Source organism: Haliotis asinina, chromosome 2 (assembly GCF_037392515.1).
Source record: "Haliotis asinina isolate JCU_RB_2024 chromosome 2, JCU_Hal_asi_v2, whole genome shotgun sequence".
Taxonomy (NCBI): Eukaryota; Metazoa; Mollusca; class Gastropoda; order Lepetellida; family Haliotidae; genus Haliotis; species Haliotis asinina.
The window spans coordinates 43,543,999-43,566,808 of record NC_090281.1 but is presented as its reverse complement, the minus strand read 5'-3'; the positions used below and the strand labels follow the sequence as shown (position 1 = coordinate 43,566,808).

At 40.2% G+C, this 22,810-nt stretch overlaps 2 protein-coding genes across 7 annotated transcripts in view; one reads left to right on the top strand and one right to left on the bottom strand.

The window, feature by feature from the left end:
- LOC137273750 (uncharacterized) overlaps window positions 1-18,371 on the bottom strand; it is a 26,046-nt gene extending 7,675 nt beyond the window's left edge. The window contains exons 1-9 of one of the 4 annotated variants that reach the window (XM_067806575.1): window positions 18,223-18,371; window positions 14,570-14,762; window positions 12,002-12,309; window positions 10,687-10,838; window positions 9,151-9,388; window positions 8,735-8,840; window positions 7,633-7,729; window positions 6,491-6,586; window positions 640-690 (exon numbers count right to left, since the gene is read on the bottom strand). In XM_067806575.1, coding sequence (XP_067662676.1) covers window positions 640-690; window positions 6,491-6,586; window positions 7,633-7,729; window positions 8,735-8,840; window positions 9,151-9,388; window positions 10,687-10,838; window positions 12,002-12,309; window positions 14,570-14,624 — 1,103 coding nt within the window. In that variant the 5' untranslated portion in view covers window positions 14,625-14,762; window positions 18,223-18,371. Of the gene's footprint in view, window positions 1-639; window positions 691-6,490; window positions 6,587-7,632; window positions 7,730-8,734; window positions 8,841-9,150; window positions 9,389-10,686; window positions 10,839-12,001; window positions 12,310-14,569; window positions 14,763-15,564; window positions 15,949-17,972; window positions 18,153-18,222 lie in introns of those variants that run through there. The other 3 variants (XM_067806578.1, XM_067806577.1, XM_067806576.1) reach the window with 3 other exon arrangements.
- Window positions 13,189-22,810, top strand: part of LOC137273752 (kynurenine formamidase-like) — a 26,073-nt gene continuing 16,451 nt past the window's right edge. Inside the window, exons 1-2 of one of the 3 annotated variants that reach the window (XM_067806580.1) lie at window positions 13,189-13,320; window positions 21,789-21,852. In XM_067806580.1, the coding sequence (XP_067662681.1) occupies window positions 21,835-21,852 (18 nt within the window). In that variant the 5' untranslated portion in view covers window positions 13,189-13,320; window positions 21,789-21,834. Of the gene's footprint in view, window positions 13,321-15,696; window positions 15,748-18,159; window positions 18,201-21,788; window positions 21,853-22,810 lie in introns of those variants that run through there. The other 2 variants (XM_067806579.1, XM_067806581.1) reach the window with 2 other exon arrangements.

The window sequence follows — 22,810 nt, the reverse complement described above, 5'->3', positions numbered from 1 at the left end:
ATTGTGTTAGCGTGTCGTGATAACATGAAATGATGCTGCATGCACAAGATGAATGTCATTGTAACGTTCCTCAATGGGTTTTCATTTTACCAGACTTCAAAGTTCAGGTTCCCCTACTTTTTATGAAGAGTATACGATACTTGTGAGCAGAAAAGAAATATATGTGGTTCGTGAGAATGTGAGGCACGCTATGCTTGTCCAAATTCATGCGTAAGGATTATGTGAGTATTTTTTGGTTTTCATTGCCTTTTTATCACATGAATATATTTTTATGCGTTTTCGTTTTTGGTAGAAGAGAATGCATAAGGGGTTAAACTGATGCCACTCAGAAACGGGTTTAGGAATTTAGTCCTCCATGTGATATATCTTATGTTATATAGTTGGGTTAAGTGTCCTCACAATGTTTTGAACAATCTTCATTTTAAACCATTGGAAGGCTCTACTGAAACAATACGTCATTATTTCACGGTCTAACAAGCATACTGTGAAATCTTTTATTATATCGTCTTCTCCTGCCTATGTATGCCTTGCGGCTTGTGGGTGCTTTACAAGAGAAGATCCCCCTCCCCCAGCCCATGACGTCACCATGATAAAAGTGGTCTCAAGAGTAAGCATCTGTAAGTGTGACAGTCTTCTTACCAGTATCGATTATGCGCTCCAGCAGGCCAGCCCGTCTTGTCGTAGAGGGACCTAAAAAAACAAGGCACATTGTCTTATGTTGCCGGCACACAATTAACTGTAACAGAATCAACATTATACATGTCTTGACCTGGGAGACACGGTGTCCCATTCTTCTTAGAGGTGCAGAAATTTCAGTATAGAGTTACGTCCCCGTGGGTAGGCCAGAAATGATGAGGATCGACTCCTGGTTCGGCCGCTCTCAGATTTACGTGATTTGCATCTGGCCTTTCTTCACATTCAGCGGACACGATATGATGTACATGTGGTGAACATGAAGTGGAAATGACGCGATATTGTGCTCGGTTCCAAAATAAAAATGTACCTTTAACAGAAGACATACATCAATATTTTTTGTAAAAAAAAGTAGGTTTATGTCCTATTCCTTCTGATTCTAACGATAAAGGCATACCTGTAGAGTGAGTTTGAATATGGGAAGTGTTCTAACGAAATATTTGTAAATACTTTGATTTATTAACGAGCACAAGCTCACCATCCACGAGTTAAGTGAACGTTTCTTACACTCAGGACAAAACAGTATGATCCATGATCAAGCAGATGATGCCGGAGGTCAACAAAACGAAAGACAAATAACTCGAAAGATAGGCACAGCCAGGTGTGCGAGAAAGGATGGAAACGGCGCAGCACAGCTTAATGAATAAATAACTTTGTCGGCATTTGTGCACGTGCTTCTTGGACACCTGGTTGTCCCTTTCTCTGCATTCCTCACTCGTAACAAACAGTGAACTGTGTCAATATTTTACCGATAGTTTGTGAAACAACTTTTTCTGCGATGCATGACAATTTCTAATAGATATTTGGTGTTTGGTTATAGATTATTCATGAACATCTAGCCCCTTAGTATTTATTAACTACCTTTCTACACTCATATATTTAGCAATTCATGGGGACACTTTCTAGTCAAACAGGTTATTATCTTCTATTAACTGCCGTATACAAATATTACAGGTTTGCCTTCAAGCCGATTGTTCTAAAATCTCATGAACATATCATGGTATAACTATAAATAAACATTCATGTAACTCGTGCTCTAAAACATGCAAGTCTTCAACTAAATAAACGTGTGATACCTCTGGAGAAGTAACAACAAACTGTGTGTATTCTCAATACGCTACTTTATACGACTCCACGAACGAAGTACTCAAGGTTAAATAAATAAGTGAAATGTTTCTACCGGAATCTTCGCGTCAGTTTTTTTGGTGTGCGTAACAAGTTTTTATTGCCATTAAAAATGACTTGGCCGCATGCCGCTCATCCATTTATCCAGTTAAAGTCCGAGCGTCTGTAAGAACGAGTGTGACAGAATCGTGCTAAACTTTCCAAGCTGTATGTCTGAGAGAGAGAAAAGAATCTGTTTCCCCCGCATCACAATTTTTCTATCCAAAATAAACGTCCTACCGCCCTTGTCACTTTAAAAAAGGGTGCCCGAGAAACATTTATTTTTTATGCAGCCTAATGTCATACTATATATGCATCTACGTGCAAGAAACATATTGTCAATATAAGCAGATACTATCACATCACTATTACAGAGCCTGGCATTGTGCATCTATTTTGGCTATGAGTTTAAGAAAAGGGATTGTTTTAGAAAAGAATTTATAAATGATTTATAAATGAATAAACTTTAAATGTACTGCAAGTCTGTGCCCTTTTTAAGTACTGAATAATGATTGCTTGACCGATTGAGTGATTGATTAATCGATCGATCAATCGGTTGATTGACTACTATATATAATTACTAGTATCTAGATCTTGATGTGCATCAAACATGCAGCTGGAAGAATACGGACTAGTGTACAATGAGGTCGTGAGGGCCCACACAAGGATTCTGTACTTACAGACTTCATCGACGCAGCTTGCCCTGCTGAGCAAGGGGTCTTCAGCACCAATGGAAACAATGCTTACTTAAGACCAATATTATTGCATGAACAGATATCTAAAGGAGCAACTCTATTGTTATTTAATACATTAGCGTAGGCACATATACGGAATATTCCTCAAACCACATTGTATTGTTGTTGATAACATAACAAAATAACAGGTGGAAAAGAAATAACAATGGCTCTTGCTAACTATCTTTGACATTTTTTTCGCTTTTGTGTATAGGGCCTTCAGTGCGACTACAGTCACGTGTAACACACGTGTCGCACCACCTGTAACCACCACACTTGCATTTGGGATCGTTCCTTTGACTTGGATTGTATGCATCATTCTAAATGTTCAGAGTACTAGTGCATGGCACTAGCTAATGGTTCCCACTGTTTTGTTGTAATTTTGTTCGGTTGTTTCTCTCGTTTTTTAGAAGATCGCCGAGGACGGAAACTATTCTCCACGAACAGATGAATATGCTGTTATATGCCTCACGGGACATTTCTACCCGGGAGACATTTCATAAAACACCGCCAGGTGAAAATTAAAACAAAGACGAAACGAAAACAGATGTGTTCCCGCTTGTGTTCCACGTGAAGAAACAAATAGCTTTTTTTTGTGACAAATAGGATAATTCTATCCTCAGTAACACGACCCTGTTAGACACAAGGAACATCAATAATTACATTGTTCTGGTGATATCAAAGTGTATCAGACCGGGCACAGAGCGAATACAATGATTTTGGTCAATAATAAGAATGTTGCTTGGTAACCATGGGCACCAGAACACACAGACCCTTCATGACAACGTATACCGAACAAACTCATAACAGATAACTGCATGTTGTTGTATCTGCGGTACTGAGAAAGTGCCATCATGTGGAGAGATATAAGAAAGTTAAAAAAGACACCAATGAGCGAGTGAGGTTTTACGCCGCCTTTAGCATTATTGAATTTCAAACAATATCACGGCAGGGGACATCAGAAATGGGCTTTATAGATCGTATATTCAGGTAAGCATTCGAACCCATGTGGCATCTCATGTGAACCATCCCAGATCATACAAACGGGACATTTGAGTGAGTGGGTGAGTATGATTTTGCGCCGCTTCTAACATAATTACAGCGATATCATGGCAGGGGGCATCAGAAATAGGCTTCACACAGTGTACCGATGTGATAGGTGATCAAGAGACGAAAGGCTCAGTCCTCTGAATGTACAGTCGAAGTAAACTTACACTCAGTATTATCCGTTAAACTGTTATACTGAGTTTAACAAATGCTAGTCGGAGGTCGCATCTGCTAACATTTGAGCGACCTATGACCGTCCAATCAAACGCGAGACGGCCGAACGGATTTAACCAATCATGCAATGGCTATTATTTAGGGCTCGATGGGCAACAAACGATAATCCGCGTTTAACACAGATATTGGACCTGTAATATACACATGAGCATAAATTAAGCACCGTCCATTTTCATGCTATAAGACTGTGTTTAACACAACACACTGGTCATTCATGATATGGAAACCAAACACATGGTTATAATTTCGTTAACTGAAACATCTAAAGTGTCAGTCCATCAACTACCAACACTGCTGCTACTTTCGGCTGTAATTTATTGACGGTCATATGGGGACACTATAAACGTTATCAATAATCATGTCCAAAACTATGGTCACACAGACAATGTCTGTGGTCCAACGCACACAAAGTTCTCAAAAAACGTTCACTGTTCAATCCTCAGCCAACAGTAATGGTGAGATTAGTATTTAGTGTATCCTCCCTTCGCACGGATCACTGCTGCAACCCTCCTCCTCATGCTGGAAATCAAACGCCGAACGCGCATCATTGGAATCCTCTGCCATTCCTCATGGAGAGCCTGGGCTAATTCCTGTACATTTTGAACAGGTGGATCCCTTACTTGCACTTGACGCCCCAGATGGTCCCATAAATGCTCATTTGGGTTGAGATCAGGGCTTCTCGCAGGCCAAGGAAATCTGTCAACTGCATTGTTCTGCAAGTATGCAATAACAGCTCTGAAACGATGGGGCCTAGCATTATCGTCCCTCAATACTGGCCGACTGGCGAGGGGTTGGTTATCAAAATGTGGGACAACAGCAGCTTCCAGTACTTCCTGTTGGTATCTTTGACCATTGAGTGTCCCTTGAATTGTGATAAGATTCAGCTTACAGTCATGGGAGATACATCCCCACACCATTACAGAGCCTGTTGATAAGCCTCATTCCTCCTCCAAACTCGCCAACGGCCATCAATAACAGGAAGTAGAAAACGGCTTTCATCGGACCAATGGATCCTGCGCTATGTCCTCAGGATGTGGTTTTGCCGTTGATTACACCACGCCAAACGTTGAGCCTTGTGTCTGCCAATGAGTAAGGGACGTCTGATTAGACGACGTGCACGGAGTACCTTAGCCTCCTTCGGATGGTGCTTGTTGAGAGACTAACATCCACTCTCCATTTTTCTCTGAGATCTTTGGCATTGGTCAAGGGCCTGCGTCTCACTGGGCGAATTAGGGCAAATGTCATCACGGGGAGTGGTCTTTCTAGGCCTTCCTCATCCTGGACCATCCTTGACGTCACCAGTGACCGCATGTTTCCTTTCAAGGCGACTAACGACAGTGTGACTGATATTCAATCTGGACCCAGTGCTGAGACAGGACAAACCAGCTTCGTGCATACCAATAATCTGCCATCTGGTATTGTCATCGGCATGTCCAAAATAGTTCAATTTCAGTAATGTTCACTTACTGATGCCTCAATAGGAATGCAATGAGAATACATTTTTTCACCTTTTATACCCCTCAGTCGCTTGTACCATGACAGAACTTTAGCATGAATAGCATGCATTTGAGTCAGCACGTGAATTTCATGCTAACTAAACGTGTATTTAGATATCACTGGTTGACTCCTCTGTTTTGATCCCTTTTTGTTACAATCGACAATTTTTTTGGGTGGTGCTTAATTAATGTTCATGTGTGTGTGTATATGTGTGTGTGTGTGTGTGTTTGTGTGTTTGTGTGTGTGTGTGTGTGTGTGTGTGTGTGTGTGTGTGTGTGTGTGTGTGTGTGTGTGTGTGTGTGTGTGTGTGTGTGTGTGTGTGTACGCTTATGGGTTTCCAGTGACATGGTTACTATTAGCGAATATTTCTGTAAGAAGACATCCTGGAATACTGACAAAAACGCTATTTTCAGCGACTAATGACTCACTGTTGTAAATAAGGGCGCCCGCCGCGTGTATCAGTGGGAAGTGATCGTGAGGAAAATAGATTCGGAACTGTTCGAGTAAAAACATATTCGAGGTAAAGGTTGAAACGGTGAGTGCGAAAGTTAACTTTCGGGATTTGTTAAGCTGGTCAGTTCAAAAGTTTCGCTGATGCGAGCACCCACTAGGGTTTGTCAGACTCAGTATGGGATTATAACACATAATACTTAGTCTAAGTATACTTTGACTGCTGAATGTTTCACTGTATGTTGCCACTTGGTAAAGCGTCATTCTTTAATTCCCCTAGCAGTGCCAACTGCGGGCTTAGATTAGTCAGACTTGCCATATTCTCGGGGAGGTTACTCTTGACTCACACTGTCCATTTGTCAGAGGATCGCTTTTCAGCTCGATATACCATATCTCTCTATTTATCTATCTATTGTAAGTTTTCTGCGCAAAGTAATTTTGCAAAGAATTTTAGCAATATTGCAGTAATATCACAGTGTCGATGTACGCGATCTATACACTACGATGTCGTGTGTCAACCAATTCAGAGAGCCTGACCACCCAATCTCGTAAGTCGCCTCTTCCGACAATCATGGGAAACTGAAGATCAAGTCTAACCCGAGTTACTGATGACCAATTCTTGGCCGGATCTTCACGGGTAGGCCTTGGCTCAGCCGGGCTTAATCACTTACTGAAATCCACTTGGAAAGAGGTCGGCCATGGGAACCCATGTCAGCGTACCATCTTTGGGTCCTTTAGGGTAGAAGTAGGAATCGAACTGGACGTATCTATAAGGGAAAGGAAAACAATATTGTTATGATTATGTGGTTTTTATTAATTATAATATCACATAAATTAAGTTCTGATGTTCCAGGTCACGAAAGTCCATTAAAGTGCTGAATGTGGTTTTGAACTCCCACCTTGAACTTAGGCTGTGTATTTTCAACCATTGAGTGTAGGCTGGGGATCAGCCTTCCCCTTGTTTTTCTTTTCGGTATTAAAAGGGTGTGGGATTCCAGCAATTTCTAAATGCTAGTCGTGTGGCGTGGCTTTTGCTGGGACGTGCACAGGGAGTTGAAAACTAATGTGAAACCACCCAATATATAGTACTGTATTAGAAATTTGTAACTGTTATTCATTGTTATCTTGTTTATTCAATATGCAATTGAATATTATAGACTAGCCTGTGTTTTATTTTGCTGGTTTAAAGTGGGCTCTCAAGCCTTTCATCTCAGTAATGTCTAATGTATAGATAAAAGGGATACCAACAACAACAGTATATATGTACAGGTCAGGGTGCGAGTCATTTGATTTGAATAATTTGACCCCAAATCCCTTTTTTGTAAATAAAATATGTTTAAATCAAACCAGATAAAACCATGAGCATCTGTCAACACTTGTGTGATATCATGACATCCATCACCCACGTCAGTGAACCTCATCCCCACTTCCCGATAGTTGAGTGTGGTGTCACGAACAATGTGTCACGGTTAGAACGTCACAGAAAGTGTGTGACGCTTAGGGAGTCACGGAGAGTTTGTTACTGATAGTGAGTCACGGATAGTTTGTCATAGAGGGGGTGCCACGGATAGTGTGCGACTATTCTATATGGTATACCAGTCCTGTTGGCGTATTTCTCCTGCGACTGAACTGTAGGGAATACCAGTTCTGTTGGCGTATTTCTCCTGCGACTTACCTGTAGGGAATACCAATCCTGTTGGCGTATTTCTCCTGTGGCTAAACTGTAGGGAATACCAATCCTGTTGGCGTATTTCTCCTGCGACTAACCTGTAGGGAATACCAATCCTGTTGGCGTGTTTCTCCTGCGACTAACCTGTAGGGAATACCAGTCCTATTGGCGTAGGCTCTGACGTCAAGAATCGTCTCTTCATAGTTCTTCCCGGGTTCTGTGTTGTAATAGTAGTAAGCCCCTAGGACAGAAATATACCAACAAATCGGCAATTGTTAACCATAACCCAAGCCCATAAATTTATGACAAAATGGCTTCATATGTTCAGTTCCATTTTTACCACAGCAGATGTTACTGTTGCAGCAGTGTAAATTGTTGTTCTTTAACGCCGCACTAGGCAATATTCCAACAATATGACAGCGGTATGTAAAAAGGCCGAGTCCAGACCAGAGACCAGTCAACCATCAGCATGAACATCGATCTGCTCACATGGGATACGATGAAGCATGTCAACCAACTCAGCAAGCTTGACCACCAGGTACCGTCTGTCGTCTCTTACTAGTACCCTTTCAGGAGTTTATCCCCCCAGTGACCTTGCTATTTACACAGCTACAATTCTTTGTGTATAGGTGCTTCACTATATCGTGGTTCGAATCTTGTTCACTAATGTTTAGCACACATTATATCAGAACCATATCAGTGTTGTTTGTTTCACCTGATGCCTGTATTCCTCCACGCTTTCTCCCAACAAGAGGCTAACACGCCTATAACAGGCAAGATGCACCAAGCACTTCGTCATTTTATAACCTAATGTCACAACGTCATCACAACGTTGCAGATTTGCGCGTTGGGCTCATCGCAACGTTATAACAACGTTTCTTACATAACTTGGTGTCACGACAGGGTTTTCTGGAAAACTGTTCACTCTGAGATTTCTTCACTGCAGCTTCAGAGAATGCACAACTAAACCAACATGCGAACTGACGAATAAGTGAATGTCTTCTTTGTTTGTTATGTACTTTTCACCTATGGGGAACTATTAAACTATTAATGTTAAGCAGAACGTTAAGTCAACGTAAAATACGTGAGCATCAAATAACCTTAACCTTGAGACGACTTCAAACTGACGTATATGTCACAACGCCAGGCCATAACGTTGTGACAACGTAAATAGGAGTCCACAAAACAACGTTGTTACTACTTTGTGCAATTGTTAGCAGGCAACGTACTCACTACTATCTCTCACCTCCATCAGTCCAATAGCCAACGTAGTTAAGCGTGAGATCGCTCTGCCTGTACGCATTTTCTTTACCGTAATACCTCCGCATAAGCGCACCCCAGTCAGACATGGCCTTGTGAGGAAGAACACAAATTTTCACTTATGGAATGAAGTTTATTATTGAAAAATCAGTTTGAAATTAATTACAAAGATCATTGCAGTTGCCCCTTAATTAATTAATCATTTTCATATCGAGTGAGATTTGCCGAGAATGATACTTTTCCGTTTTTGCGGTAAGTGAGAGAAATAAATCTAAACATTTCCATGAAAATGTGTTTTAAAGATAAACTAAATTCCGTTTATCGTATACTATGTTCTTTATTAATATCATTGTCATACGTAAGAATTGTAATTTGACTAACTTACACAATCACTATACGTACCGCGTTAATGCCATTACTACTGTAATACATGATTGTCTCGTACGTGTAGCCAACCGGAAGCCGTTCAGCACCTCCAAATATGCCCCAACTGACGCGTTTCCGGTCGCCATCTTGGAACATGGAGGCTGCCATAAACTGACTGAACGGAGCCGTGATCACGACATTGTCACCTTTGTCGAAGAGAACCAGAGGGCCGCTAACAAGTCCGCTCTGCAACTTCGCCTTACCGGCTGTAAATCTGAAAAAAATAGATTGTACTTCATTGCTTTGTGGTGGTTATAACTTTGTTTATTGCTTACCACCACACTCAGCAATATGGACCAGCTATATGACAGCGGTCTGTAATAAATCAAATCGAGCCCGACCACTTGATCCCCTGAGTCGCCTTTTACGAAAGCTCGAGTTTCTAAAGACCATTTCTAACCCGTACATGCATCTTGTTCATGTTAGATAATTATCGGTTTGTGCGCCGCTCTCAATAATATTCCACTTATATGAAGGCGGTTTGTAAATAGCCGAGTGCGAACTACCAGACAACCAGTGACTGACAAAATGAACATCAGTTTACGCATTATGATACTGTGACGATAACATACATCATCGAAGCCAGGTTAGACCCGAAAATCCAGTGATTTACCCTGATCTACGGTATTAAGATAGTACTACGGTGACAAGAGTCAGTCAAATCATCGAGCCTCACCAGCCGGTCAAGTTAGTCGCCTACAGTACGGGTTACTGAATACCGCTTGCAAGTTCCAGCCGTCAGTTCCTGAATGTGTTGGACGTTTTGAGTACTTAAAACATTGTGTACCATGCCAGCGTTTGAACGGTCTCTGATTAATCTGAGAGTATCTTGATCATAATCAAACTGAAATCTCGCAGGCTTCCATAATACAACAGAAGTATCTGCAGGTCCAGATTCGTTATGTTTACTATTTTACGTGCGCTTCAGTTCGTTCATAACACTATTGTCAAAACGTTATTTCTTTAAGAGGTAAATGTTATATCTTGCAGATGGGAATCACACTAACTCAAAACAACATCTGGTGCGGAAGGTAACGCATCGCTATACATGTATATCTACATATTCCAGATCACCTACTTTTCGGAAGAGTAAATAGAAGGGCTGCAACGATTCATCCTGACCACGATTCGATTTTCGATAATGGACCATCGGTTCGATCATTTTCGATTCGATACGTCATACAAATAAATATACGAGATCTCAGTTAAGTCTCAGAGTCGACTTTTTAGTGTTTAATCAATCGTCAACCTGGCGACATCTATTTGCAACAATTCTCATTGCATAATTAGCCGGGCGTCAATCATTCACGTGTCGCGTTATTTCAGCGCTGAAAACTCTCCAAGATGGAGTCAAAATTAGGTTCTGTCTGTGTGGAAATAACTTATATGGGTATTCAAACATCGAATCGAATTGGTAATACTGGTTGTCGAAAATCGAAACTAAAGTGTCAGACTCGATTTTCGGTGAATCGAACCGAATCGTTGCAGCCTTGGTATAAAGATTGGACTCACACTCCTAACTTCTTTCCATCACCAAACATGAGACCACCGTATGACAGGTACCCCAGCTGGGGCTCTAACTCTGGGATGTGGAATGATGGAAATCCAGACACGACCTTGTCGGGGTCCCCTGTCGATGTGCCGGTGGCGCCACCAGGGAATATCTGGGACATCAAGACTGAGGTGAGGGTATTGAGAAATGTATATCACCTGACTATACCAGCTGTAAATATATATCTCTACAAGATATACCTAACACTTCCGATAGAACAGAACAATTTCTTAAAGCACACCTTTTATTAATTTTCTCAAGAATTTAATTTGTTATTTTTTTAAATCATACAAATACATTAAAATGACTCAGTGAGTTTAGTTTTACGATGCTTTTGGTGATATTGAAGCAATATCACTGCGGGTCACCAGAAATGGGCTTTACACGTTGTACCCATCTAGGGAATCTACGAGCTTACGACGTGACAAGCGAATGTTTTAATCACTAGGATACCCTACCTCTCCTCATTAAACTGAGGTCTCAGTTCTTGTTACTGCAAGTAATGACGGGTCACGTCAAACTGACATTTCATCTGACCAATCGTCGCGTCACTTTCCAGACCAGACAATCGAAATATGTATTCTGAGCATACAGGCAAAGACGTTAAGACGATGTATTCGGAATGGCAGTTTAGTCCTACATATTGTCTCTCTTTCGATTCCATAGGATATATCTTATAGAGGACAGTCTTTCAATAACCCGCTGAAAGTACTGTCATACATTCTCGGCCAACCATTACACATTTGAATATGGACTTTTGTTTTCACCTTTATTTTCACTTTTAAATCCAGAGGTCAAAGTTCGCAGACACTGGAAGTTCAAAGTTCGCGAACATTGGATGGTCAAAGTTTGAAAAAGGTCGTTGTGACATGACCTGTTACCTAGACTAACAACTGGTCTCTGAAATGAGCATATTTTACAATTTAAACAGTTTATAACAGAACTATATAATATAATGAAACTTGGTCTCGATACTTTCTTTATTACTGTGGTAATCTGGACTTGCTACATAATCTAGACTTGTATGGGCATTCTCGATCTATATTTATTTCAGGCTGTGTATGACAGACTATTGGGTGTCCGCTGATATTTCCGTCGGGTTAGCAAGCTCAGACAACTGAATTCAATAAGATTTCGAAGTGATGTTAGTATACCATGCTTCATGCTTTTCATCTGAGTGTATTGTACATGTAAAGAAAAAAAAGTATACTTACTAAAACATATTTGGCAGAAAACTAATTTTGTAATAAAGTCATCGTTCTTTTATACACTCACCTGCTGGAAAATGACAACTGGAAGATCTGGATGGATATATGTTTTAATGCAGCCAGTAAAGCTGCTTGCGCCTGCCATCATGTCATAACATATTGTCTGCCACTGTCCAAGACGATCCGACCCACTCGATCCTGTGGTGGCATTTAACTTCAAAGATTTATCTTCCGTGGTATACGTTTTCCCGCCAACGCGGAGGAAGGTTGGGGCGCTGGCAAGCCACGTGACATTGTTGACTTGAATGCTGTAGGTGCCGTTTGTGGCAACTGTGATGACAAATGGATCTTCTGTCGCTAGTACTGGAACGGTTCCTGGAAGTAAAAAGTAAAAGATTAATGAATCCGATGTTTTACAAGAGCCACGTTTTAAACATGACCTTCAACTGTACCTCCGATTTCTAGAGTCATGTTGTTGTCAACTGCATTCAAATTACAGAGAACCCGTGAAGATCACGGTTAGAATTGATCTTTAGTAACTTTGTCGTGAGAGGCGACTAACAGAATCGAGTGGCCGGGTTCGCTGACAGTCGATCACCAGCTGCGTAGATCGATGCTCACTGGATTGTCTGGTCCAGACTCGATTATTTACAGATTTATTTCTATCCCTTGATGCCGATACCCGTGAAGGTTCGGGTTAGAATATTGGCCTTCAGTTACCCATGCTTGCCCTACGAGTCAACTAACGGGATCGGGTGGGCAGGTTCGCTGACTTGGTTGACACTTGGCATCGGGTCCCAGTTGCGCAGAATGATGCTCCTGCTGTTGATCGCTGCATGGAGTGTCCGGTCCAAACTCATTATTACAGGCCGCCGCCATACAACTGGAATTGCGCGGCTGCGGCGTGAAATCAAACTCACTCACCTTGATGCAGAGCCCCAGGCTCGGTAACAACTAGTACCACATTTAATATATACTATCCAAAAACAAGAAACGCATAGACGAGAACGTGGCGGCGCAGTTTAAGGGGCGGGGAAATGGACGTTCACTCACGAGTACATTGTGTGAAAGCCATATCTGGCGTAAAGACATAATCATTCTCTCACAATCCGTGAGCCAAAAAAATGAGTAACAAAGCCTGTATTTTTTATACATGCTCGACATATGTGCATCAACCTATTTCATATTGTCCACGTAACAGCCTCGTTCTTGATCATACAGATTCCTTGAACATCTGTTACAGCAAATTCATTCATAACAAGTGGAATGTTCTGGACGAATAATCTGTTATTGCAGGTGCATCTCTGGAATACATACAGTGGGGCAGTTTATCACTGGAACTGGTTTCTGACCTCAAAGATACTGGAATGATAGCTGAGAGGTAAGGTGAGTGAGTCAGTGACTAGTGCTGATCGGTATAGGGGGATAAATTTGCAAAATGATAATAAAAATATGTCCTTGCTATTTACCAATTTGATGGAAACGGTGAGAGCGAGTGGAATGTCGCCACAATAAGGATCACATTGACAACGAATGTTTTATTCGAAATATACGGATCCTGGTGTGACCAAGGGGCACAATTCTGTATTGCCTCTTTCTATTCATTTAGCAAGTTAACAAGTAATGTTCAAAGCATCGATATGTTCCTGTTTCATAAACCGTGGTGCTGTGTTTGCTTTCTAGTGTATATAAGCATTATGCAAGTAGAACCCTAACGTTTAGAAGTGATGCACTATTTCTGTAGATATATTTCGATAAATATACTTTATTTCGTGAACAATACATCTGTTTGTGTGTTAGGTGAAAGTAAATTTACCTAACCGTAACCTAGGCTTTAACAGTAGTGAGTGATTGTAGTTTTACGCCTCTTTTAGCAATATTCCAGCATTATGACTGTGGGGGACACCAGAAAAAAAAACTTCGCACGTTGTACCCCGGTCATCAGCGTAACGAACGACCACTTTAACCAGTAGGTTCCCCCACAGTACCTCTTTAACAGTAAACTGGTCTATTCCAAATATGGAATTGTTGCAGAATAGGGAGAGCACCAAAAGTCATTCCGAATTATGATAACTCCCTGCAGAACACGTTCGGCATATGAATTCTGTGAATAGCAGTTAAACGTGATACATATTAAGGGGAGACGCAGAGAGTATGGGTTGTAGGGGTTGGCATGTGCATTAGCTCACTGACATACCATGCTGTAGTTAAACATGAACACTCCACTCAGACACATTATACTGACTCCTAGCCGAGCAGTCCTTGTACTCATTATTGCCGTCGCTTTGCAGAGAACAATTAACAAGTACCATATTTTAATGTCTTTTGGGTTGACGCAGCCGGGAGTTTACCCCGCGATGCTCCGCTCTCCGAGTGCCCTAACCACTACACGTTTATTAGCAAATGAACTGTATGAACTGTATGAACTGTACGAACCGTCAGAACTGTAAGAATTGTATGAACTGTCAGAACTGTACGAACCGTCAGAACTGTATGAACTGTCAGAACTGTATGAACTGTCAGAACTGTACGAACCATCAGAACTGTATGAACTGTCAGAACTGTACGAACCATCAGAACTGTATGAACTGTCAGAAGTGTATGAACTGCATGAACTGTATGAAATATCACTTACTGCAATATACTACTCCCGGCAGTATCAGGAACAGCCATATCGTGAGGTGACCCATGGTTGTCTCACGACAATCCGCCTCTTGTTGGTATCAACTTGGTGTTATCACTATTATCACCGTCCAGGTGACACATAGTCAATACTGCTGTATTGTGAAATATTTCAGCTGACGTGGCAAGTTCATCTGGTGATATATCTAAGTGATAGGAAAAAGAGAGACATTTTAGCGATAACAATAAAGGAATTACTATGCAGTTGTTAAACGCCACACTTAATCAACATTTTAGCATTATATGGCGAAGGACTATAAATAATAGTGTCTGGACCAGACAATAAAGTGATCAACAGCATGAAAATCGATCTACGCAATGGAGATATGATGACATGTGTCAGCGCATGCCAAGTCGGCGACCCTGGACACTTGATCCCATTAATCGACTCTTACGACAAGCATCTTCATGGGTATGGTTCCCCAGAGTAAGTACACAACCCAGACTGCAACGAGGTGCTAAATTGTTAGCAGCCAAATCGCATCCAACATTTCCTACCGGGTGGCCATTTACTGCTCGTTTAGAGAGACATAGATCAAAGTCACTGAAATGCCCAAACGAGAGCGAGGGGGCACAGCAATGAATAATTTTGGACGAGTTTCCAGTGAGACGTATGACACACTTAGTTGAGAGTAATCATTTCTTTATCATCCATTTTATTAATGTACATTTGTGCAGTAAAACAAGGTACCAAAGCAAGTCTGACGACCCAGTTCACTGACGTCACGTTAAATTGTATATAAATGGCGTCATAGACGACGAAATATGTTTCACTGTGTGGATATTGATTATATTAATTATTATCACGCTCTATTACACACTTGCCCGTGTAATAATCTCTATATTATCTTGCTATGTTTCCCGTTTAAGCGCCACAATAGCTTGTTTGTAGCATAACTAATTGACTAATATTATCACAAAACTGATTGCAGTATACAAAGTACATACTGTACGTAAATAAATTAAAACTGGAATTTCATCTCTTGTCAAGCGCGGACATGGAACGTACACAAATGAAATTTAGGCAGGCGCCCAGTCCGTTTACAATCGAGAAAGTCACTGTCAGGCACTTTCCGTACGTTTCCGCTTGTGACGTCACAGTCATGACAGACAGGTGAAATCAGCTAACGTGTAAGTATGTATACCACTATCTGATTCGATTTACTCCTTTAATCGTGATGACCACATCTGCACGGAGCGTTTAGCGACCCATAGTACTCATATTTTCCGTGCTCTGTTGAGCGAGTAACCTACATGCACCCAGACCCAAGCGCACGGGTTTAGTGAGCAAGGAGCCACACATCGATCGTGCACCTTTGGCCGTGTTTATATGAGTATTACGTAATAGGAAGTACAAAGTGCGTGCGCACACTTTGGTGAAAGTTTGCATGGGTCATTTGTCATTCTTTTGTGCTTTTTATGTTAGGAATCCTGTACCTTCCGTCTCAATAGAATAATCTGCCTTGTTTCGCAGAATAAGGTCAATTAGGCTATGCGTGATCTCTGTTTCTCGCGACACAGCAATAACCCTAAGCTTGCGTTTACCTCTTGAATAAATAAAACGAAAACATTTCGTCGATGTGTAAGAAATATGAAATACCAATTAATTCATTTGACTTGAAGACTTAAATACACATGCCATTAAATACAAATTCTTATCTAACACTGTACTGTAATGTACACATGGACACTTATATAGTTCATTTTATGGCAGTTCCCACCTGCTGTGCATCATTAGATAACTCACTGATGGAAAATATGTTACAATGGCACATTAGTAAACACTAGCATCAAATGTTACCAATACTAGCAGGACCACATTACATTACAGGCATGGAGGACGTGCATCTGAATGGCAAGTCCACACACTTCCAGCTGTCTACAAGAACATTAACATTTTATGCCATATTTTATAACTTAATTGTGGAAGGTAATAATGTTACAACTAGTCCATAGAAGCAAATAAACAAATACATCAGCACTATGACATCAAAATGTAGATTAAAAGACAAACTCAAAGACTAATTAGCCAGGACTAATCATTGATATTATCATAATACCGGTACCCAAATGTGGAAATGATTGATTGACATGTACAGTTAAAGTTCCCTAAATGTACAATGCTCATATGATATGTATGTTGACCATATTGTACATTAAGTATATATTTACAGACCGTAATAAGGTTCAATCAGAAAACATCATGAATACAAAACAAGTTTGCTCACATATACAAAACTTTCCATGTACCTGACTTTTGACAAATATTCAAGTATTTATCAATCCTAGAGATTCATCCAGTCAAAGCTTTACTCACACACCACGGTCAGAAGATGTCTTATTTTATATATAAATGACCCGTGAAGGTCTGGGGTAGAATAGGCCTTTAGCAGCTCGTGCTTGCCATAAAAGGCGACTATGCTTGTCGTAAGAGGCGACTAACGGGATTTGGTGGTCAGGCTCGCTGACTTGGTTGAGACGTCATCAGTTCCCAAATGTGCAGATTGATGCTTGTGTTTTTGATCACTGGATTGTCTGGTCCAGACTCGATTATTTACAGACTGCCGCCATACAGCTAGAATATTGCTGAGTTCGGCGTAAAACTCAACACTTTCACTGACTTATATATAAATATAAACAGATATTTCTAAGTGGATGTTTATGCTGTTTGTTGTAAACATGCCTTGAAAGTGCAATGTCTTCAAAATTTTTCAAGTCGCTGTCTGTGACTTGTGGGTACAGTGACTGAGGTGCAAGAGAGAGTTAAGGAGCATGGAAATGTAATCCCATGAAGAAGAATAGGGACAGTCATTCAGCCACATTTGCCTGTCTGAAACAATGGAACTAGTTGGCTGTAAGGGACTGTTCATAATTAAATATATGGCTAGGGTGTTGATTATAATTGTAAGTGTATGTACGATCTATTTTGTTTTTGTAGGGAGGGAGGGGTGTCATCAATTTTGTACACTTACTTGGGGAGGACATGACATGCACGGGGACGGGGATCATTTGCTTCAAGGTATATAAATTTGGGGGGATCATTCATATTGTACATGCTTCTCCACAAACATCATCACAATGCCACCGAGCTATAAATGATGAACAGTCCCATAATGACCAACACAAGCTGAAACTAACTGAAAATCTTTAAGGTGTGGTATTAGTAAATACTAGTAATAGTAGTAGTAGTACATGTAGCTAAATGCAAGTATTAGCGGGTGAGTTCTGCACCACTTTTAGAAATATTCCAGTAAAGTCATGACAGGTAACACCGTGCATGGTCTTCACATATTTCACCCATGTTGGGAATTGAACCATGCTGTTTGATGTGATGTTTAAATGCTTCAACCACCAACCTGCTAGTATTACCGGCAGTTCTTATACAAACTATTCTGTATACACTTTATACTGATGACTAATGGCTGATTTACTGCAAGGAACTGAATGCTGATGTTTGTGCTGATACGAAACTGTATGCCATATACGTCATCTAATAACAGCTATATCCTAGTGGTAGCTATACAACATGGCTGACTGAAAAAGGAACTATTTTGGTGGCTGTTTGACAATTTAGGTCAAGTCAGGTAAAATTAGAAATAGACTCACAGTGTTCATTCTAATCCCGGCCCTTGCACCATTCATGCACTAATATCTAATAATGCACACACTATATGTACATTCAGGTAGTGTCTGTTCATTTCCATAAATGTAAATCTGAAATGCATCACAAGTTAGTTTTCGCTTGGCAACTCAAGCAAATCTCAGGTACGTGTTTGGTTTCTCTTGCTGACCAGGCCTGGATTGAAAGTTTAGAAAGGGGAGTGAACTCATACAAGTAACTAGTAGTGTTAGACCCCTCCCCCAATCCCAGACAAAGGAAGACAGACACATACCAAAAAAACTGTGTGCTCTCACAGTTCCACATGCACACAACACACAGAAACTAATGATTTTTGTATGTACAGTGGTAGCTGACATGTTGAAGCAAATGGTTTTTTTTAACTTTATGATACTTTCTCTCTAACACATTTCATAAAGAAGGCACATACATAGTACAGATGATTGAGGGGAAACATAACTGAAGAAAATATGTGTATGTTCTGTTTGATTGTAGAGTCTGTTGTTTCTGTTTGAACTGGGATGGTGTTGATTGTGGTTGAAGCATGCTGAAGACTACTGTCAATGTGTGAGGCCCATTTACTGTTAAATCTGTCAAATTCTCACAGAACTGATCATGAATTCAAGTATGTTCATTTGCAGAATAAATTCAGGCCTTCGACTGAAAACAGTATCTATGGTAACCCATATATAGCGTATAATTATTCACAGTGAAATAACGCTTCACTTGCACAGCATATATTAAATCAATATCAGCATTCATATGACTGCTGTTACATTCAGTAAGCGTTGAACAATTTGATATTTGATCAACTGAAAAATGATCAATTGTTGTTTCTGTAGACAGTCGATCCCTATTGTCTAGTACAGTCATGATGGGTATCAGTTGGAATCTCACCTGGGTTGTCAATTTTAGCTGTGGAGAGTTATGTCCCTTTGGCAATCCAGAAACCGGTGACTGTGGGTGGGTTCAAATTCCAGATTCACCCAGACTTTGTTTCTAGGTATGTCATGGGAATAGGGATAGCCTAGCAGTTCAGCATTTGCCGAAAACCCATTCTCCACATGGGTGCAGTGAGTGAAGCAATTTCTGGCATCCTCCATGGTGACATTGCTAAGAGCGACTTAAAACTAAACTCACTCACTCTCTCATGAGGAATGTCAGCATTTTCTATTGGGTTTAAACAAAGTAGTGCACATTTGAGACCTGCATCAGTTCAAGCTTTTTTCTCATACTAAGAGTGAGTGAGTGAGTGAGTTTAGTTTTACGCCACACTCAGCAATATTCCAGCTATATGGCAGCGGTCTGTAAATAATCGAGTCTGGACCAGACAATCCAGTGATCAACAATGTGAGATGCTATTACCATCAAACAAAACCAATACCTTCTGCATACTTGTGAAGATCAGGATCAGATTTTATATGCAGCAAACCATACTTGTCTCCTCTCATGAAGATCACCATTAGATTTGGTTTTCAGCAAACCATGCTTGTCTCCTCCCATGAAGATCACCATTAGATTTGGTTTTCAGCAAACCATGCTTGTCTCTTCCCATGAAGATCTGGTTTAGATATGGTCTTCAACAGCCCATGCTTGTCATAAGAGGCGACTCACAGCGACTCGTTGACTTGGTTGACACGTCATCATATTCCAATTGTGTAGGTCAATGCTTATGATTGTAAGCCACAGGATTGTCTGGTCCAGACTTGATTATTTACAGCCCACTGCCAAAAAATGTGGTACATGTATATTGCTCAATGCCACAACAATCCAACTAGCCAGCAAACCATATATTGTTGAATAATTCACATTCTTGCATTAAGTTGTGGTGTGAGTTTTAACTTATCAAATTGAGTTTGAGACAAACCACTAATTCAACACATCCAGTTCAACATGTCAGGGTACAAATGGTTGTAGATGGAGTCAGACTTTAACACACCAGACTGTGAGTTCATAACGGTTGATGATTTCACTCTGTGAATGTGGTAGATGGAGTCAGACTTTAACACACCAGACTTTGAGTTCATAACGGTTGATGATTTCACTCTGTGAATGTGGTAGATGGAGTCAGACTTTAACACACCAGACTGTGAGTTCATAACGGTTGATGATTTCACTCTGTGAATGTGGTAGATGGAGTCAGACTTTAACACACCAGACTGTGAGTTCATAACGGTTGATGATTTCACTCTGTGAATGTGGTAGATGGAGTCAGACTTTAACACACCAGACTGTGAGTTCATAACGGTTGATGATTTCACTCTGTGAATGTGGTAGATGGAGTCAGACTTTAACACACCAGACTGTGAGTTCATAACGGTTGATGATTTCACTCTGTGAATGTGGTAGATGGAGTCAGACTTTAACACACCAGACTGTGAGTTCATAACGGTTGATGATTTCACTCTGTGAATGTGGTAGATGGAGTCAGACTTTAACACACCAGACTGTGAGTTCATAACGGTTGATGATTTCACTCTGTGAATGTGGCAGCATGCTGTACGTGAAACACAGAGAGAATGTCTCTGTACTGGGTGTACATTTCCTTGACAAAAGAGACAGTGTATGAAATAGAAACAAAAAACATTTTTGGAATGGAAGAAGAAATTCCTGTACCAATTTTTTTTAAAGTAACATTGCTTCAAATTTCAGTGTCATCTTGATTGTCTTTAGGCTAGAACAGTTAAATTTCTTGTTTTGTTATTTACTAAAAAAGAATATTTTTTTCTCAGAAAACTTACAGGCAGGATGGGGAAAGTAATCAACAAGGTTAAAACCCACATGAGTTTCCATGTGAATACTTCTAGTTCATTCATATCAACTAAAGATAGTTCTGGTTTCACATTGATTTCAAGAGTATTTCACATATATCATATCAACATTTGGATTTGATTTTTTTGAGCAGGGAAAATTAATTTTTATTTGTATTTTTTTTTTCAAATTTCAAAAAAAATGTGACTAGCAGATCTGAAAAACATGAAAAATTTGGTCTGACCTTGATTACCAGTAAAATTGTAACAATATTCTGTTTTTCCTGCTTCAGTGACTGTTTTGTTTGGTGCTGCGGAGACACTGAAATCTATCTTTTAGCACAACCAAAGTAAAAAATATGCAAATATTGTTTAATGAAGCTATAATGATGATATCTATTGACACCTCACCAGTTAAAACCCATTTCACATGACCTCATCTTGTGTTATATTACAGTGGATTGTACATCTCTAACCTTCTACATCAATACATGCTTGTTCTATGTAGTGTGTGCAACGCCATCAAGTGATTCCACACCATTGGCAAGTGTTCACAGTAACACTGTGTAGTATTAGTTTATTTCATTTATTTGATCAACAATAGATTGGTCAAGGTATATAAGAAAAATGTAACTTTATTTCTTTCAGTCTTTTTGTGGGGTTTTGACAGTGGTTCGTTGAAACACTGAACCATTTGAGCAAATACTTTCATACTGGTACTAAGTATTTGAATCAAAGAAATCTCATTTGACATGTAAGTTGTATTTGAACAAGCGTTTAGCATGAATGCCTTTCGGTTTCAGGTTTGGCTAGGTTTAATGAAGATTTTACTTCAGGGAAACACAGAAAATGGCCATTCCAGAAAAAGTGAGTATTTGTGTTGGGATATCTCACCACAAAACAGTCGCTGGTCTGTGATTGTTGTTCAGTGTGCTGTCATGTACAATGGGACTGAGACAAGCCCTTGTGACACACTCAGTTTTCCCATAGCAGTGAGCAAGTAAATTGTTTTGATTTAGTTGACATATCAAGCTTGTGGAATATGTCACAACCGCTTACTGCAGGAGCTCACTTGGCTTCAGTGTGCTGGGAAATGTAACATAAGTGTGTGGTGTGCTAGACAAATGCTTAGTCCTTAAACAAGGATTGATCCAGAGGGTGGGTGCAGGGGTGCACACCCCCACCTTCTGTCCTGAAAGTTTATTAAATGAGCATTGAAACTCCTGTGAGGATGGGTGAAAATGAACTGTGCACTGGCTCTCTCCCCACCCTCTCCCTTGTCTCAAAAAGCTGATCCATCCCTGCTGAATATTTGCCAAGTGTTCCTGTTCGGTATTACTTGTCCTAATCCATCACAATGAAAGACAGAAAAGAATAGAAAAAATAGAAATGTTGGGTACTCATTTCAAGTTGTTAATGAACCTAACTTTTTAAAAACTTATCCAAACTTTGCTGTTTTCATAAATTCTGCTGTTTTTTAATCAGCATTCATGTTAAAAAATGTGTTTATCATAATGTAAAAATATATATTATTTTAGTTTACGTTTTTGTATTAACAAATAAAGCCATTTAAATGGAGCCCAAGTGAGTTCTGAGGTTCAGGGGAAATCTAGACTTGCTTCATTAAGGCCTTTAGCATTACGCAGATGGCGAGGTATTAGGGAAAATAATGTGGTACGGTGACTGCAGAGCTTCAGATAAGCCTCTGACCATGTGGATATGATACCAATACTTTTGAAACTTTTGGGTATTTCTATTTACAAGTGGATAGCTATACTTTTAGATACCCATCTTGTTATCAAAATCTGGGTATTCATTTCAAATA